We start from the raw sequence: 19,678 nt of genomic DNA on the forward strand, positions 1-19,678 counted from the left end.
TCAATGGTCTTTACCAATACTCCTGGGTGACTTCTTCATTCAGCCTGTCCCCCCTCCCAACCAAACACTCATGCTGCTCTGTATATACACCTGCTTGTCCATCACTAATCCGCCTCATTCCCATTTCCCAGCTGCTCTATCTCCCTCAGGATTGCCTGAAACGCTGCCACTGACAGTTCACAAGCTTTTGACAATGTTTACGATATGAGGTGAGCGTTTTTTTTCTTTCTTTAATAACGTTATGTACTTGAGGAATCCCGCCAGGAAAGGCTTGTCTCTGTAGCTAACTGCTACGCTTTAGAAGTGGGAGTTACTTAACGTTAGAGTTCACTGACAGCTGTTGGTAGGAAGTAAAGTTACACGGGAACCACCAGCTACTGGGGAGACGAGGAATCCGATATCGGACAAGATTCTCGAAATTATACCTAAATGTGTCATAGTAAAGAGTCGAACTGAGCGTTGCTGTTTTTTCAGACGTTGTCGGTCACCGGGTCAATTTGACGGTCGCGGTGAACGTCGACGTTTAACGTTAGCCACTGGTGTAACGCTAATACGTTTACGTTACAGTGACTTCATCAGCGGCAGTTCAACTTGAAGGCACAAGACCCTCGCCGGATATCCGGACGTTGTCTCTCGCTAATTTAGCCACTAGTTTACATGGCAACGCTAATAAAATGTAAAGGGCAGGCTGTTTTTAAAGTAGTATGATGGAGTACGTCGTTACAAGCGTCAGTGAGCTAGTTGCCAGTGAGATGGCATGTTCTTGTCCGATAATGGATCCAGCGAAACGCTGTATCACGAGGCGTGGATTTGCCTCTTTAACTATGGTTTGAGAGGTCTGTGCCGCTCCACGTGTGTATCGACCCATTCAAATGCAAATACTATCCAACCTCAAACATTTGCTAACTGGACGTACAGCGGAACATGTTTGTTGTTTGCAATGGCGGGATGCCCAGTTGCTATAGCATCTAGTTACGTTAACCTACTTCAGCTAACTTAACGCTAGCTTGATGCGCCATATGGTCGAGCTGTAAGCATTGATTAGTGTGGTCTGTTCACAATTGGATTAACCAACGTCTGTCACCATGAACTACTGTCAAAACATTGTAGTAACGGTGGCAAGTTTAGCTTAAATGACATGCCAACGTTATAACGAAGCTTTAGCAACGTTAACTGTGTTAATTAAAGCAAATTAGAGTCTTACTCAATTATAACTGTTACATTTGATTGGGTTGAAGTTGACATGTAATGTCCATGTACCACTGGGTACATAGGAGCCACACAGACCCTCACTTAGACAGACCAGCATTTGTGAAGCTGAAACCCCTCCCTTTTGGGTACCGTAAAACACTGTATGTTACGCCTGTGTGAGAGATTAAACTTATTTCATGCCATGTCATTTCCACAACTGTGCCAATACTAGTGTTCTCTATGATTAAGTAAACAATAATTTTTCTACTGATAAAACAAGTAAATAGGAGCCTGTCATAAGAACCGGACACACAGACGCAGAGTTGAAAGAACTGCCCTTCAATGGCCAACTCCACCCCTTGGCTTGATGTGTTGTGATAGAGAAGTGAGTGGACCAGAACTACTGTAGTCAATTCCCATGGAGGACACCCAGCCCAAACCTGCTACGCCGGAGCCGAGTCCTGCACCCAGCCCAGCACCTAGTCCAGCACCCAGTCCAGCACCCAGCCCGTTGCTGGATAGAATTGCTTTGCCAGCAGCAAATCATGTGGAGGTAAAGTATTTTACTCATAATAATCTCATACACTATTCACTCTGGTGTAACATAGTTTTATTCAGTTTTTATTGCCCTGACTAAACTGAAAAGTTTGTTCATAAGTGTTCTTATGTTATGTTCTTTCTTGTTAGAAAGATGTGCTGTTTTTTTTTTTTTAATATTCACTAGATAAGAACTTTTAAGCTGCATATAAATTATGTGGCTACTGCCATGTTGTGGCTCTATCTCTGTCTTGTATCAATCTACCATGTTCTAATAATTCAGTGTCTTAATTAATTTAAAATTAATTGTTTGCGTGAGATAATTTGTTCCTGTAATTGAAATGTGAAATTAAATTGAAATGCACCCAGAGGTAAAGCCGGAACGGTGAGTCAGTGCACACACCTGAGCAGTGACAGAGAGAGGTTTCAGGGAACTGTAGTTATCAGTCTCTTGGCAAGTTCCTGCCTTCTGTCCATTATTTGACAAGAAACTATAGCCTGTAATCTGCTGGTGTGACGTACCTCTGTGTCAATACACTGATAGGGCACGCCACTTAAGGGCTTGGCATTTCATACGCTACAGGAACGTCTACTAGTTTTCTAATCTTTTCATAAGCACTTCATTCATATTTGTGTCAGTGTGACATCTTAGATATAGTGTTTTACGCAAGATGCCTCCTTTAGTTTGACTATCCAGCTACTTCTGCAAGATCCAGATATTTTTTTAACGGGTTCTTTTGCATATCTTCCCCAGCACCTGAATGTGAACCAGATCCAGGTGGTGGTACGGCGCTGCTCCAGTCCAAATGTCACAGAGGAAACCACCTATTTTATTCCACGCAACCCTGTGGTGGATGCCGGCACCAACACAGACCCGCCAGTTGTCTGCTGCCCTTTGCTTCGCAGATTTTGCCCATGTCCTCCAAGAGGCCTTCTGGCCTCTCTTGTTACCAAAGGTAAGCACAGGAGGGGTCTCCTGGTGGCTCAGTGGGTTCCTACTCAGGACATTTGATGGATGTCAACCCATTATTTCTCCTGAAGTTGGTAAAAACCTGCAGTTGACACCAGTTAATTGTATACTTTGAACAATCTGATAAATGCTGCAATTTTGAAGATAATAAACACACATTAATACTTTATATTTATGTGCACATTAAAAAACACATTCACAGAGATTGTCAGTAAAAAAGCACTGTTTTCTCAAATTTCTTTTGAAGAAATGGCAGTTATAACACAACAAAAATATTTGAAATACTCCATGATCGCATAATTGTTGTCAGTTACATACCATAAATCTAATGTCATTCTCTTGTGTCCTCTCCAGTCCTTTTGGCAGGTGTGCTCTTTGGAGTGGTTTGGTCTATCACAGAGGACGAATGTCTTCCAGGGGGAAACCTGTTTGGCATCACAGTGCTCTTCCTCTGCGCACTCCTCGGTGGCAAATTGGTGGCTCTCATCCGTTTGCCCAAACTTCCACCATTCCCACCCCTCCTTGGTAAGGCTGAGAATTTGTGTGCTCCTTCATTTCATATTTAGTTACACAGATGCTTCCTCCAAGGTAGTATTTAGTAATAAAGATGCTATACCTCAGCGACTAAAGTGTTCTTGCTTGTTTGACAAGGGAAATGTTCCATATTTCTTGTCAGAGCAATTATACAGATTACATAAAGGCTCAACTGTGCAATCATTATTTCCCACTATTGTTCTCACAGTTGTAGTGAGTCAATATCAAGTCAGATATTTCAGCCAGCGTCAGGACGATGTTCAGATGATGTGCCTGCCCAGCAGCTTAGTGTCATAAATATTACACATCTATAAGCAATTAACTTGTTCATTTGGTATCATATAACAAACTTATCTACTCATTCAACCTCAGGGTCAAAAGGGTGTAGTGGCAAATCTTCCTGATTGTCAAATCATGTTAGTCTTTTCTTAGTCAAGTGCACATTCGCTGCTGGTTCACTGGATTCTATCTGTACTTACTAATATTTTGTCAATTTTGCTCTTTTGCATTATGCTTGAATTTGTTGTATGTTAGTCTACATAATTACTGTCCAGTTAGCTTGAAAATGCATTTCAGTGTTCTTGTTAAGTAACCCGTAATGTTGGGGGTAAAGGACTGTTTCATATTAACATTTATCTACATTAAACACACAACATACTAGTCTTTGTCAGGCTCTGGTTCATTAAGTCCCAGTGATGGAGTGCAATCTAAAGTATCATTTGTATCATAAATTCTGGCTTGGGATAAAGCACCTCATTGATCAGAAGATAGTGTAAAGGTCTTCTTATTTGAGCAACTGAGAATGGTGCAAATTAATTCCTAGTGTTTGAATTTGGAAATCATAATCCTCCGACCGCACCCTTAACAAGATAAAAATCTCAGAATCTGGAGCCACTCCTCATTTGCAAACACCATCAAAAGATGGTTTGAAGTTCAACCTAGATAGATCTTAAGAGTTTGTTTCTCTCCAAACTTCATTTTCCTGTGTAGCCTTGTTTACCAGTTCAGTGTCTAGTTCTGTATTTTGACACATCTTTTGGCACCGACTACCAAGAGGATTGCTGTGTTATAAAATTTTGAAGATTGTGGTCAGTCTGAAGGATAATAGTTAAGTCCTCTGTCACCACTCCACAGTTTAAAAAGATTTGCTTATTATCTTTCCCTTGTTATTCTTCACCACTGTTTGACATTTCCTGTACATTCATAAATCTCTTAAATTTTGAATCCTGTCATTATTATCAATTATGTGTTATAATGTAATATTCTTAGCCATGTTGCATGCTTTCAACAGAGCAACTGTGAGATGAATCATGAAGTTATAGAGTAGGTTTGGATATTGTTGATACTTGAATTATTATCATCATAAGACAGTGTTCACAGTCCCACACTGAGCCTCGGTATCTCAGGTGTCCAGTTTAAACAAACTAAGTTCAAAAAGCAACAGATGAACTTTGTTCTTTAGCTGCGTGAGAGTCACACTTAAAGAATAAACAGGATTGAAAGGTAAAAAGGATCACCTTTCCTCTCTCACACCCTCTGCTCTGTTGCAGGTATGCTTCTGATGGGTTTCCTGCTGAGAAACATCCCAGTTGTAACAGACGGGGTGTACATCGACTTCAGATGGTCTGCCTCTCTGAGGAACATTGCTTTGGCTGTCATTCTGGCCAGAGCAGGTCTGGGATTGGACCCCTCGGTGTGCCACTTTTTCCATTGTTGAAGTTTAGTGTCTGAGCTCAGAAAGGTTTAGAGAGATATACACTAGCATTAACTCAAATCATCAATTAATCTACAAAATATCCAAAGTAATGACAAGTGCTAATCAGAGCTTACCAAAACACAAAGTAATGTCTTAAAATTCCTTAGCAATGTTATCTTTTTTATGTGAATTTTCCACAGTTTTAATCTATTCATTAAGTTATTTTACTCCTCTACACTTAATATTCTCTGTGTCTGCACTAAAGCCTATTCATAATTGTTAGAAACTCTGATGTCTGATGAAATGATGTATGTGTCTGTGTCGTCAGGCTCTCAGGAAACTAAAATCCGTGTGTGTCCGTGTGGCAATGGGGCCCTGCATAATAGAGGCCTGCACCACAGCTCTGGTCTCTCACTTCCTCATGGGCTTGCCCTGGGTGTGGGGCTTCATTCTCGGGTAAATACAACACTTACTCTTCCTCTCTGTCTCTACATTTTCTATTTAACAGCATTGGAAACTACAGAGCCCCTGGAAGTACATTTGCATTCCTTCACAATATGTTGACCGTGACCTTTTGTGGGGTCCGTAGGAAACAAATACTATATATTTACCTTTTCAGTGTCAAATAATGTATTTTTAATTTCCCTTCTCTTGTTTTGTATTTGGTCCATATCTCTGTTATCTGCTGTGGGAGCAGAGTGTTCAGCGCTCTGTCATACAGGAGCGGTTTACTCTTCTGAAGCAGATAGTAGCAGAGTGAGAATGTCAAGCATTAGAAATGAGACATGCACTTTGATAGCAAGTTTATGTGAAGGCTAATAATGTACAACACACTGCACCTACACAGCAGAGAACAGTAAGCACTCTGCTCCCCAAGCATCACTAGATCACATTACAACTTCTTATCCACTCACCCAAAGTTTATAGATGAGTGAGGATTGAGCGACAGGACAAATGAATCAACTAACTACGATAAGCTAAATGTAAATTCCAAAATAAGTACCTTTTTGTATTTTTGCCTCTTGAGCATTCATGTGCCATCAGCAGTTGCAATGCAACGTGCAATACAGGGCTTTATTCACTGATGGCCTGTTACCCCCTCTGAATACGTTGCTTATCAGTGAAGGGTGGATGGAGGCTTGAACAAATATTTTCCCCCATTGCCCAACTCAAAAGTCAATTTTTATCATAATACAATACTACAGGAATTTTCTATTCATTCTGTTTTGAGATTCATAGCAGAATTTTAATTGCTGAAAATTTCAGAATTTAAAAATTGACTCAATGACTGCAGTTCAGTAAAGGTCTATAAGCAGCAATGATCAAGCCATTGTTAGAGAATCATAATCATAAGTGTATCAAACTTAAACCCAGTATTTCACCTCAGCTACAGTGTAAAGTATTTGTCATATTGCTGAAATCCCCCCTGTTGTTTATTCAAAGGCTGATGCTTTTCAAAGGCATCTCTTTATTTGTATCTCTCCAGGAGTTAGTAAATCAATAAGCAATCCATCTCCCCCACATTGTAGCTTTGTGCTTGGCGCTGTGTCTCCAGCAGTGGTGGTTCCCTCCATGCTGCTGCTGCAGAAGGACGGTTATGGCCTGGAGCAGGGCATCCCCACCCTGCTGATGGCAGCAGGCAGCTTCGACGACATTCTTGCCATCACTGGGTTCACCACATGCTTGGGCATGGCCTTCGCCACAGGTAACCTGTGGATGTATGTGTTTGTGTGTGTGTGTGTGTGTGTGTGTGTGTGTGTGTGTGGAGAGAGGGGAGGGAAAATAACTGCTGAGTGCAGTTTTCTTCTACTGAAACACAACACCAGCTTATCTTCAGGGGAGTGACATCCAGTGCAGGATACTGCAGTGTTGGTCAACACTGAGAAGCACATAGAAAAACTGACTTTCATCTGTAGTTTGTAAGAGCCTCAGCAGAGGGTGTAAGTGTGCTGTGTGCATGTTCGAAACATTTCGTTTTTTTGTGCCAATCTACAGTCCATTTGTGCCACAATGTAAAAGCCTTTATACTGCTGGAGACATTTCTATCATGTCATTGTCATAAGTTATTATCGCCTACACATCTTTTTCAGTTCCGTTACATTATTTGTATATTTTCTCTGATGATACTTCTAGGTTCCACTTGGTACAACCTCCTGAGAGGTGTGCTGGAGGTGGCCGGTGGTTTGGTTGTTGGGATTCTTCTCGGCTTCCTCATCCAATACTTTCCTAGTGTTGACCAGGTAGTCATGCTCTTGCCGCATTATCACGGTTTCATCATTGCTTATTCATCCTTACACCGCTTGACAGCACAGCCTGTGTATGAAACAACTTGAGGAGAGCCAAGAGAGGTGTCTGAAAAAAGACAGTGAAGTGTTCCACTTCTGACCTAAAGCTCTGAGGACTTTTGAAGAGAGCAATTTGGATTCATCTAAGTGAGAAAATATATACACGTATAATGAAGGAGACATTTTTGTTTTGTTAAGGAATCCTCTGCTATGAATGAAGTGTAGATTCAGAGATCAACCATCACTATGTATAAAATGTCATCAAGTACCACATATCTGCTGACACATTGTCACAAGTATATTAATAGATTTCTATAAATAATATGTTTATTTATATATTTGTATTGTATACATGTATATTTTATATATATATATATATATATATATTTATCTTTATCTCTTTTTCATCTTTTTATCTTTATTACTATTTTTATCTTTTATTCTTTAATTTTTCCAGTAATAAGCTAATCTAGGAGGGCCTTAAGTGCATTCCACTGTACATTGTAATGTATGCTTTGTGTACATGAACAATAAAGAATTTTGAACTTTATATTGTAATATTCAGTATTTAATCACTGACTGTCTTTTTCTCTTAGAAACACTTAGTGATGAAGCGATCCTTCTTGGTGCTGGGCCTGTCCGTCTTTGCTGTGTTTGGCAGTGGTGTGGCTGGGTTCCCTGGCTCTGGAGGCCTCTGCACCCTGGTGTTGGCATTCCTGGCTGGGGTCGGTTGGGGTAAAGATAAGGTAATAACATGCATGCAATATCTGTAATACAAACAGTGTATTTTTCAGCTTTCAATTTGCAGTCATCCATCTTTGAAGCTGACGTTTGACAATGTTAACTGGGCAGAAATGTATATTACATAATGATTTATTAAAGCATACTATCAAACTACTAGTTTGTACAGTATGTTCTTCCTAAGTACGTCAGTGATAATTTGTCGACACTGCTGCAGGTCAAAGACAACCTTACTCAACATTTCTGTGTGTCTTAAGGAACGTGTGGAGGAAGTGGTGGGGTGGGCGTGGGACGTGTTTCAGCCACTACTCTTCGGACTAATTGGAGCAGAGATTCGCGTGTCACAGTTGGAGGGACACACAGTTGGTGAGACCACACACACACACACACACACACACACACACACACACACACACACACACACACACATACACACACAAACACTTCAGAATAACACACAGAGAGATGGCTGTTATCACTGTGAGATTCAAATGTGACTGTGTGGATGTAAATATATTTGCATAGCCAAAAGAGAGGTCCTAGGTGAGTTCTGTCTCTGTCTGAGTCGAGTAAATATTAATATCCAAGTCTGTGTTAGCACTCATATGCTGTACTTGCATAATAGTCTCCATGGTCTCTAAAAGTAGCTGTTAATTGGGGCCTAACACAATTACAGCTACACATCTTTTTCTTGTCGAATAACTATTTGTAAAATATTGTTATTGACAAAACACACAATGAATTCACTGTGACATGAATTCAGAGCATCATTTTGTTTAGAAAGCAGATCTGGAGTGCTGATAGGTGTATTTTGAATGCTTTATATTTGCGCCTAAGGAGACTCTGCCTTAAGGACACAGAATGAAACAAGAAATCTACCTGAATTCTCCTCCGTACAATTTAAAATGCTGCTAAAAGAGATGAGAGAAGCAGATGTGTTTGGTCATTATTAAAACCTCATTTCACCTAGACTGTGTGCTGTTTCTCCTATTAAAAAAATGACTTAATCTTGCTCCAGTCCTTTTTCAAGGTGGTGCTATGCTGTGCCAGGGATGTACGTGCACTTCTGGTCAAATAAGTTGTAAAAATTACTTAAACACTCCCACTTGTGTTCACGCCATGACTCTGTACTTGAAATCGTGCTTCTGTCCACTTTATGAAAATGGAGCCCCAAGTCTTTGTTGAAAACATGTATTTTATTATGAGGAACCTGTTTTTTCCAACCTTATACCCTATAATAATCTCTATTATTCTTGTCTATGTGTGTCTAGGTCTGGGTATAGCCTCTCTGCTCATTGCCCTGATGGTTCGAATGCTGTTCACCTTTGTTTGTGTGTTGGGTGCTGGCTTTACCATGAAGGAGAAACTATTCATAGCCCTAGCGTGGATGCCCAAAGCCACAGTGCAGGTACAGTATGTCAAAGCTGAAACATTTGTTAGCAGTATACTCCTTTCTCAGGTAGTTTTACTTTGTGCTCAGTTTAGGGTCTGAGTGTTTTCCTTTGAGAACATCTGAATTAAAAATACATGCATTCAGACATTTTCCCCATTTCAAGTGTTGGTAAATTGAAAACAATGAGAAGAACCTGCACTCTGTCTCACTTACTGCTGAAATATTTATTAGATCACAACGTTTCGGTCTATCCGACATGCATCAGGTATATTTTATATATTTTTCACAACAAGTGTTGGTAAATATCATTGTGTGAGCGAGTATAGAGTAAACTGTCCTTTTGCTCATCAGGCAGCTATAGGCTCCACAGCTCTGGACATGGCCAGGACAAAGGACGACACGCAGCTGCAGAAGTACGGAATGGATGTGCTGACTGTGGCTGTGCTCGCCATCCTTCTCACAGCCCCTGTAGGAGCTCTTATCATAGGGCTCTCTGGACCTCGTCTGCTACAGAAACCGAAGAACTCAGCCTGTGGTGAGCGAGTCAAACCCAATTTATCAGCTTTTTTCTTAGGTAGGTAAAGTCCTACATTCAACATTTCAACTCAGCTCAGCACACCTGTAAAGCCTCGCCTCGTAGTTGTGTCGAAGTAGTGAACACACTCTTCTCTACTCCGCCACTGTGATAGCTGCTTCCATACACACACACAAAGATTTGCATAGCTTTAGTTTGGCTGTTTACCCTGTCATCAAAGGCCTTTATGTCTTTAACATCCACACAACAGTGGTATTGTTGTTGCTGTTACAGTGTTAGAACGTTGAATTAACCACCGTACTGAAACTCTTCTTGTTACTTTCTCTCTCATCCCCTCTCTATCTCCCCTAGGCACTGCAGCAGGAGGCGAAGATGACAATGAGACTCCCGTCACCTATGAAAGTACACTCTGACACCACCTGTCTTTATCCAGCGAGCGAGGACATTTAAAGAGACTTCCCATATGCTTTCATACCTTGGATATTTGAACTTTCCTTCAGCCACTGAGTGGCCCTCTTTGTCTGTCTACCGGTCAGCTCCTGCCGTTTGCAATCCTGCAGGAACACATGAATCATTCTATATTTATAGCCTCTGGTGGTTTCCAGGCCTCAGGCTACAAACAAATGACCTACATCTGAGTGTCTGCATCATCCTGCTGTTTGAACAGTGTGTAAGAGTTTTGTTTCTGTTCCCAAATGAAAGTGTGAGGCATAAATATGGTTTACATTTTTCTAAAGGTGGATATTGTTCCTACCGGTCATATTATTTGCCCATTTCTTCTTATGACTACCAATCTGTAAAAATTGACTGTATTTGGACGTGAACAGGTGGTAATACTGTATTTTGTGCTATAAGCAGTTACTTTTGGAGAGTTACAATAATGAATGTACTGACAGTAGTAATGTTTTATCATTTTTAGACTACCCGGTTGACATACGTTTAAGTCTTTAGGCGTTCCACAGTCAGTACGATATTTTTACAGCTATGTATTTGTGTATGAGATGTTTTATTAAAATATGTATTAGCAGTGTGTCTTGCTGATGAGAATGGTTGGCGTATACAAAGACTGCGGAGAATAAATAATTCAAAGTACTTTCCATTGGTTTATACTCAAAGCTGCTAAAAATCCTACAAGACATTCACTATTGTCTCAGTTTTCATTGCTCAGCAATGATCATGTCCATATTCAAACATGTACACCCAACCTTTATTAGTTTATGAAAGAGTAAATTTTTCATCATGTTTTTCAATTTTTTTTATTACAGAAGTATGCAGTGTAAAGATGTTACTGATTTGTTTAAATGTATTTAAACTGCCTCATTTAAAAGGTTCTGTGTATGAATAGAAACTATTTATAATAAAAGTTCTTTACATGATAAAATGTACCAAGAATTGTCTCTCTTTTGGTGTAGTTATATGCTAATATTGTTAATATGTAACATATATTGTTTTGTAATGTCTTTAATTGAAGTCACTATCCCTTAAAGTTTTGGTTTCTAAACAGTTTGATTTTTAGCCACGCTAGTAGTGTGGCTCTAGGGATGGAGATGTCGGTCGGTCCACCACTTTGGTCCAGACTTTAATATCCCAACAACTATTGTGTGGATTGTCATGAAATTCTATACAGATATTCATGGTCCCTAAAGGATGAATCATAGTGACTTTGGTGATTCACTGACTTTCCTTCTAGAGTCACCAGCAGGTCAAAGTGTTCACTTTTTCTGTCAAATATCTCAACATCTACATGATGAATTGGCACCAAATGAAGTATTGACATCCATGTTTCCCCTCAGGATGAACTATAATAACTTTGGTGCTCCTTTTCCTTTAGCCTCACCATTAGGTCAATTTACTAAATAAAACTGACATTAGTCTCTCCCATGCTAATATTTGGTTATCAAATGTTAGCATATTAACATGCTAGTATTTACCACATAGCGCTGCTGTGCCTTAGAACAGCCTGAGCCATACAGAGCTGCAAGCGTGGCTGTGGGCTCAAAAACTAGAGGGTTTTACTTGGAAAATGAGTAAAACACACATTTGAAAATGATGTGTCATCTCAGTTACCGTTTTAAATATTTCAACTCAAGATAACATGAAGAATTCCCCAGTTGCAATGATGAAAGAAGGGAATGAAGCTTCACTTGTTTGCCCAAACTGTCAAGTAAAACATCCTCATTCCTTTTTACATCTAAAAAGCAGCATTAATATATTCAAACCATCATCTTCCAAAAGTTCATAAACACTCAGTCATTCACAGACATGAAAATACAGATCTGACCGCATAAACCATTTATGTATAAAATATTGCTAATGAATTAAGTCAACTATTTACAGCCATTCTGACAACACAGAAGCTAGAAAGTAAAATACAGAGCAAAAGTTGTACAATGCAGAAGTTACTCTCTGAAACCTTAATAAGGCAGTGAGGTTATTACTCAACTGTGCAGTGGTTTGAAATGCTTGAGGGCAACGAAGTTTAATACAAAATATTGTAAAACTCAAATTCTATCATTTGAAGGCTGTGAACAAAATACATGTGAAGAATAATAAGTAGCCTCTCATACACACAATAACTTATAAGGAAATATTTCACATCCTGAAAAGTATGTTAACGTTTGGCACACAGAGAAAGGAGAAAGGAGAAATAATACCACAGAGTGAAGGCATACAGTACAAAATGTTTAAACAAACTGCTGATTACATGTTGGACAAGTATTAAGTATTTCATTCAACTACTACTAATAACCTTCAACTATTTAACTGGGGGAAAAAATGCCCCTGATGAGTTTAGATCATTGAAAGCTATTATAAAGTCACTGCAATTATGTTTCAAGTTTTCTCCTCAAAGTGGTCCCAATAATTTGTGAATGTTTCTAAAAAGACTGAGACATGACTAAAATTGTACTTACAGTAATATAAAAGGACTCTTCTGTTAGCCGGTAAACTACTGCAAACAACGACAACTGAACAGTTAACAACGGGCACAACAAAATAAGAAGCAAAACATTCCTCATTGCAAGAACCCTTTTTGCAGAAATTTGTATTTTTACGTGTGTGTCACCAAATTAGGACCACTTCAAATAAAGTCTCCACATTTCTGACCCATATTTCACCAACACTTTAAAAAAAAAAAATAGACAAAATGGTTAAGAAATGAAAACTCAAAAGACTGGGGAGGTGAGAGGAAAACTCCCATCAGTGGTCGATTATAGTATCTTCTTTTTGAGTATGAGCGGTCCCACGTTGTCTCCAGTCAGCTCATTGTGCTTTAAGTGTGACTTGTCACAAACAGGAAACTAAAACAGGAAACAACTTAATATTAGCTGATCAGTAAGATACAGAAACGGTTCCTCTTATCCTGAAGTACAATACATACATGGGAGTTTTAAAATGATCAACTTCAATAATAAAGTATAATTTATCTAATCTAAAAAAAATAGCTCTGCTGGTTAAACTGTCCCAGACCTGGATAATGCATTTCACTCAAATGACTTTAATACAAAGCAATCTACTTACAGTTTTGGAGCGCCAACAGCGACAGTAGCACACGTTTGCGCTGTTCAGGTCCTCGATGTCTATCTCATTGACCACTTTGGGGTTCTCTTTCTGGATCTTCAGGTTGATCAGGCTGTCTCTCTGCTTCTTCTTTTTAGGCAGGAATGGGCGAATGGTCAGATAGCCCAGCAAAGCCAAGATACCCAGGAGAGGCAGCAACCGCAGCCACTCGGACACTAGAGACACGTTAAAAACACATCACGCATTATCACAAATAGCAGAATTATAATGAGCACGAGCATACATGGTGCAAAGAGAATGTAAACTCCTGAAACAAGTGTTTTCCATGCATTGGAAAATGCATTTCTGTTGACTGGCCTGCTGCTATACTTCAGTTCACAAGCTTACAAGTATCTGGTCTGCACCACTCTGACAGACTTCAGTCAAGCCACACAACAGCTGGTTCTTTCAGATTTTTAAAAGACAATCAAATAAATACACAAAAATCTATTTGCTCAAGCACACTGTATGTTCTTTTTTAAAGCAGCATCACTTCCAAAACATGCAGTGCATTCATACTTGGTTGCCATCAACTCAGTTTGGCACGACAGAAAATAGCTCCAGGCTGTACTGCGGTTGTATCTGTTTGGCGTAATACATATTTTCTCTTGAAAATATATTCGATGAAGCTGTGAAATGTTGAATGTTATTGTATGTGGCCATCATAAAATGATCCACTGGACGCTACTTCACCTCTGATCTGCATTTGTACTCTATTATTATGCTTGATCACTGCTGAGTGTCATCTCACACCAACAGCTACCAGGGGAAATGCCACACCGAGCCCAGAGAAGTGCTTTGGGAATACCCATCCTCAGTCCTCCATACATGGTGAAGAGACAGACAAGAGAGGATTAAGCACAGTTATGTAATTTTACTATGAGTTATACCCCCAGATCCTGGAACTTTTGATGATACTCTTACAGTAATTACAAAGCTTTCAATAAAAGGATTTTGATCCCTAAAGGGACATTACTAATCCTTAATCTCTTAAAGGAATTATACTGAGTTTTAAAAGAGGTGACAAGCCATCGCATTTAGACAATAGGAAAACTTAATAAATCTTTCATCTTCTAATCTACACTGGCTGTTTCAATTGCTCACTTATGACAGAAAACAACATCAGAAATAGGTTTTAACTTCAGGCAACATCTGGCAACATCTAACTTACAGTAAAAACCTTAAGAGTCTTTCACAAACCCTAAATCTTGCATGCAAAGTGTCTGATCTATGTTTTCTTCTCAGAGAGGCATTAGTCAGCTGGGTCCAGCATATTTTAGCAATGCAGGCCTAGCTCAGCTTTTTGAGTTTTTTTGGGCTATTTTTAGGCTAAATTCGACACCTTCCAAACGTCTGGGCTGGCAAAAAGGTCAAGTTGAAGTGGTTGATCTGTGTCAAGATGGACTTTCACTTCAGTTTTATGAACGGCTACTGTAACCGTCCTTTACTTACACTGTGCACCTGAACTCAAATAGAAGCTGTGTAAAAACATTTTTGTATGTTTTTTCAGTGTGCGCTTGACTGTTTGTTTGTTTGAAGACTTGCAAATAAGTTAATTAACCAGCCTCTGTGTTCACAGTTCAACCGAGGCGACAGAGTGTGATAAGACATGAACAGTTCATGGTGTGGTTCAAGTAGATGTTAATCAAAAGTACAGTTCCTCAGCCTTGGGTCTGGATCAAATAACATGCAAACAGAGTTACAGAAGATTTCTGAAACTGATATGAAAGCACCAACTTTTTTTCTCTTGATAGATACAACAATATAGAAGATTATCTGCTAATCCAGTGCCAGTGCTCGATGTTTTTCTGATGCAAATTCTGTGTATCTCCCTGTGTGGAATTATTTTAATGCAGCGTAACATGAGGCCATTGACTTCTGTTGCACTAAAAGCAAAATGGCACATCATGACTGAATGAATGTAAATGACAGTGGAAACACTACATTTTATCACAAGACTGATCGAGACACAGTATGTATGCGATTTTGGTCGTGTTATGGCCAGTTCCCAATCCGCTCAATGCTGAATTAAATGGGCACATCCCCAGCAATTGTATTCAAAATAATCTTTGCACTTGAATACAAATGTCACACTTTGACTGATATGGGAAATTCTCTAATTTGCTAAGGCGATCATGAGAATATTGGGAAACTAACAAGGTGTCACAGAGCAGAAGAGCCTGAGACACAATGATCTTGAAGCAGTCTGTGAGTTGAGACTGTGTTTACCCTCTAAGTCTACGCCTAAATATCATTTCTGTGCATCATTTACATGAGATGACAGACTGAACTGGTTACATGCTATGCTAGAGGCAAACTGTATCATATTTCAAAATTGTTCTGATTAGCAGGATATTCGTTTACAGAGCAGAGGACAGGCTGTAACTTCTGGAGGCGCACACACTTAATGGTTAAGGTCAAAACTGTGTCAGCATATTTTCTCTCTCTCTCTCTTCTCTCTCTCTCTGCGGAGATAATTGCTTTTTAGCATGTAACACCTTAAGGTCATTAATTAGTTGACAGTGCGGCACAAGACTACACAACTAACTAAACGACGACAGAAGAGTTAGTGTGAGCCGAGCAGCACTTGTGGACACAACACAGACACAAACATTCACTGTACACATATGACTGAGTTGTCGTTTTTTTGCTAACTGGCGGTAAAGAGCCGTATGCTGGAAAAACTGTCCCCCCGATGAGTTCAAAAAGTCATCTCACAGGACAGTCAGAAGTGCAACACAGCCGCTGTTCCTTTACCTGTTAATCGTGCAAATCCACCAATCGTCTCCGGAAGCGGAAGCCTCTTGAGGTAAGCTGGAAGTTGGACTTTTATTATCTTAGAAATAGTTTCTAAAACCATCTTGAATTAGCTCAAAAGGGCAGGTTTTGTGTTTGACTTGAATAGTTCCTGTGCTTCGTTTATGTCATTGCGCTCATTTCTGAGCGCAGCCTGTCACCGGTACGCCATTTTTTTTTTCCTAGGACGGTGAAGTCATAACCCGCCCTACTCTACCTCTGATTGGCTAGTACTTGTTGCTTTCATCGGTTGGATTGGTTAGGTTTACGTATGAGGAATGGTATTGGTTAGAGTTAGGTTCAGAATATCAGGCTAAGCCAATCAGAGGGAGGGTAGGGCGGATCGTGACTTCGCCATACTAGAAAAAAAACTATGGCCACCGGAATATGAACTCCTGTGAAAGTTTGGAGGGGGGCGAAATGAACCGCAGCTGTTTTCGTGAATACACGTAACAACTACCTTCTTCTTCTTCTGATGAAATTTGCGATACACTAGACGCAGCAGAGACGTATTTCTGCCCTCCACGGGTCATTCGTAGAACTCTTGAATGTCTTTAATCCTTAATTAGAGTCCAGTGCGATGAAGAAAACTAATAACAGCTTTTGTTGTTTCACAATGTTGTATTGATTACATCGAATGATCTGTAACTAGAATTTCTAACAGCTCTGCTTGCATGAAGCTTTTCTCTGTGTGATAGTTGGTGCATTACATCAAAACATGATTCACAGTTTCTGACTCTCCACAGATGCATTTTCCATCTGGATGCTTACCAACCAGTGTCGACCCATGATTCATCGCACACTGGCCCAGTCTCAGCCTAGTTATTACCACATTGTGCCTCCTGCCCATTCTTGGATTTGATGTGTGTTTCAATGTTGGCTGTACTGAAAAAAAACCTTATTGCTATTCCTTGTTGTATTAAACTCTTACACTCAACCTTCCCACACAGTACTTCCAGATCTACTGCTGACGGCTCTTTTTGTTGTCTTATCAGCCTCTTCATTCCCCTGTACTCCCGTGTGAGCTAGCATCCCAAAAAAAAGTGTTCCCCACCTTAGATACTCGACTTAACAAAGTCAAAATTTCTACTTTTAGATTATTGGCCCCACTTTTCCCACCCTTCAGTGCCATCAGTGCTGCAGTTGAATCCGAGAATATAATTATTTTTCCTTCCTCCACCCACCCAAGTGACCACAAGATTGCCACAAGCTCCGTAGTGAAGACTAACACATGATTTTATATCTGCTTTCCATGATGTCTCTGTAACTGAGGAATGCTCATTCCTATTGCAGCTTTTCCATTGTTCAGATTTTTGGAGACATCAGTGTAAATCTGTATGTAATCTGCCAGTTTTTCTTTAAGATGGTCACCAACTAAAGTCCTGCATCCTTCTTCCTGATTCAGTCTAATATGGAAAAGTCTACATCAGGTTCTGGTAAAGGCCATGGTGGAATATGTGACCAGCACACTGCTGGTCCCATCAACAAATCTCTCACTCCCACATTCCCATACTGTCTCACCCATGGAATTTACTCGACTCCCCCTCCTTACTTTTCCACCCTTTCCCTGAAGTTCTCAATGCTCCCCCAACAAACACTTAGCAGTTATTAAGAACCTATAGCTCTGTAGCTCAGACCAGTAGTTCAGCTCCTTCTCAGCTCTGATGTGGTTTCCCTCATTTCAATTAAAAGAGCATTTATAGGTGTTATTCTAAAAGCCCCGCCACATATACTAAGTGCTTTAGCCTGAACCACATACAGCGTCTTTAGAACAGAGCTGCTGTCCCATATGCCATACAACAATAATTAGCTTCAGATCTTATGATTGTCCTGTATATCATCATTAATGTTTCTTTATCCACTCCCCAGTCAGATCCTACCACACATCATATGACATTAATGACTTTCTCACACTTTGCATCTTTCTTCTCTACATGTATCCTCTATGTCATTCACTCCTCAATCCACTCGCCCAGAAATTTGAATGTTTCAACTCTTTCAATGGGAGTTTTATATAGCTTGAAGTCCTGCTGTGATGCTTTGCTTAAAACCAAAGACCACATACTTTGACTTGGCAAATTGAATTTTAAAACCCTATTGCTTTGCCCATGTCAATTCTTTATCCAATGCCTGCTGCAGTTGCCTATGAATATGGTCTAAATTTCGACTTCTTTTCCATATGGCGTAACAACAACCTGTGACGGTGGAGAATGTAACCAATCAGTTTTAGAAGAGGTGGTGGTTCCTGATTGGACAACTTGAATTCAGCATGAAGGAGGAGGTTTTCCTCGTAAACTTCAGCTTCTGACTTTTGAAATAAGATAATAAACAATTGACAAAATACTGGATACTGTGACAAAATCAGTTTGTGACATTGTAGTTTAAAAGAAATTAAATATGCACACGTATATTTTATGTCTTCATGGAATTTATGAACAAAATGTAACACAGTCATATTCATATAATAGGATATGCTGTAATCTTTGGTCCTTTTACCACTGATTGTTGACAAAATTTCCAACATTTAAAGTTACTTCTCTAAAATCTCTAAAACATTTTTATTCACATTAAAGTTTTGTTTCACTGGCATTTTCATCTGGTAATGTTCCATAATTTTTGCAATCCTGAGGAGTACCCAAAGACAGCATAATTGTGGAGCATCTTGTTTGGCCTTTTTGACACAATTATCAATTTTTATTTTTTTAATGGTAAACATTCACAGATCTGCAAATGCAGCAGGCTACATATAGCTGCTTGTATGTGGAAATAAATCATATTTCTCATTCATCTCAGTCATGGCCCTCAGATCACAGTGTGAATTACATATCAATTGGAAGTCCCACGTGTCTCAGTCCCATCAGAGTTGGGCTGTATGACAATATATTCATATTATATATATTTGTCAAGCTTCAGAGATTTTGCCATGTCACGTTAGTTTTTACTTTGTCACTTGTGGTTACATGAGGTTATTGTGGGCAATGTTGCAAATCACCAAGTAGATTTTTGCATCAGTGTGATGAAGTACCTTGATTTGTCATATGTCATTTGCTGGAAAAGTCAACAAAAGGCATTCATGTCTGGTTATTTTATCCATAAACACTTTCTCGGTAAACTCTCCAGAAAAGTGTCTCTTGAGTCTTTTATAATCATGCATTTATCTCTATCTATGAGGAATCGGGATTACATTTACTGAAATAATGTGTTTGATGCGCCCTCTAGTGCTGACAAAGGTTTCGCTTGCCTACATTGTGGAGAACTACACTACCCAGAATTCATTGTTAAATGAAGAAGCCTATTTTTGCCTGAAATAAATTTAAAGCCGGTGTATGTCTCATATTCTGCGTTCACAGCTCATAAAAAATCAATAGTAGATAATGAACAATAAATACAGCAATTGTTAGTTTATTGAAAACGAGGATAATGTTTGCAGTCTGATTTAAAG

At 39.5% G+C, this 19,678-nt stretch overlaps 2 protein-coding genes across 7 annotated transcripts; one reads left to right on the forward strand and one right to left on the reverse strand.

Annotated features, from left to right (window-relative positions):
• The first annotated feature begins 40 nt into the window (after positions 1–40).
• Positions 41–10,974, forward strand: si:dkey-162b23.4 (sodium/hydrogen exchanger 9B2). 6 transcript variants are annotated; one of them, XM_042433658.1, is made up of 13 exons: positions 41–209; positions 1,573–1,744; positions 2,483–2,684; positions 3,053–3,223; positions 4,783–4,925; positions 5,257–5,384; positions 6,458–6,633; positions 7,062–7,168; positions 7,810–7,959; positions 8,212–8,320; positions 9,226–9,362; positions 9,699–9,921; positions 10,234–10,974. In XM_042433658.1, exons 2-13 carry the CDS (start codon positions 1,610–1,612, stop codon positions 10,293–10,295), a joined length of 1,743 nt encoding a protein of 580 aa, XP_042289592.1. In that variant the 5' UTR covers positions 41–209; positions 1,573–1,609; the 3' UTR covers positions 10,296–10,974. The 6 variants fall into 6 exon arrangements, with proteins under 6 accessions (XP_042289592.1, XP_042289574.1, XP_042289564.1 ...); XM_042433640.1 differs by having other exon boundaries at positions 42–209; positions 1,472–1,744; XM_042433630.1 differs by lacking the exon at positions 41–209 and adding an exon at positions 269–1,352 and having other exon boundaries at positions 1,472–1,744.
• Positions 10,975–12,151: 1,177 nt separating this feature from the next.
• Positions 12,152–16,402, reverse strand: cisd2 (CDGSH iron sulfur domain 2). Its single transcript, XM_042433683.1, has 3 exons — positions 16,198–16,402; positions 13,402–13,616; positions 12,152–13,181 (listed from the first exon to the last, which is right to left on the reverse strand). The coding sequence occupies exons 1-3, from the start codon at positions 16,298–16,300 to the stop codon at positions 13,092–13,094; spliced, it is 408 nt and encodes a 135-aa protein (XP_042289617.1). The 5' UTR covers positions 16,301–16,402; the 3' UTR covers positions 12,152–13,091.
• Between the last annotated feature and the right edge of the window lie 3,276 nt (positions 16,403–19,678).

Source organism: Thunnus maccoyii, chromosome 2 (assembly GCF_910596095.1).
Source record: "Thunnus maccoyii chromosome 2, fThuMac1.1, whole genome shotgun sequence".
Lineage (NCBI taxonomy): Eukaryota > Metazoa > Chordata > Actinopteri > Scombriformes > Scombridae > Thunnus > Thunnus maccoyii.

What these genes read in the sequence shown, in the direction of transcription:
- cisd2 (XM_042433683.1), bottom strand. Translation starts at nt 16,300, where the DNA reads ATGGTTTTAGAAACTATTTCTAAGATAATAAAAGTCCAACTTCCAGCT. An exon ending in TGGATTTGCACGATTAACAG is followed by an intron (nt 13,617 to 16,197) that starts GTAAAGGAACAG and finishes ACGTGTCTCTAG; the next exon opens with TGTCCGAGTGGCTGCGGTTG. An exon ending in GCTGTTGGCGCTCCAAAACT is followed by an intron (nt 13,182 to 13,401) that starts GTAAGTAGATTG and finishes TTCCTGTTTTAG; the next exon opens with TTTCCTGTTTGTGACAAGTC.
- si:dkey-162b23.4 (XM_042433658.1), top strand. Translation starts at nt 1,610, where the DNA reads ATGGAGGACACCCAGCCCAAACCTGCTACGCCGGAGCCGAGTCCTGCA. An exon ending in ACCATTCCCACCCCTCCTTG is followed by an intron (nt 3,224 to 4,782) that starts GTAAGGCTGAGA and finishes GCTCTGTTGCAG; the next exon opens with GTATGCTTCTGATGGGTTTC. An exon ending in TGCCCAAAGCCACAGTGCAG is followed by an intron (nt 9,363 to 9,698) that starts GTACAGTATGTC and finishes TTTGCTCATCAG; the next exon opens with GCAGCTATAGGCTCCACAGC.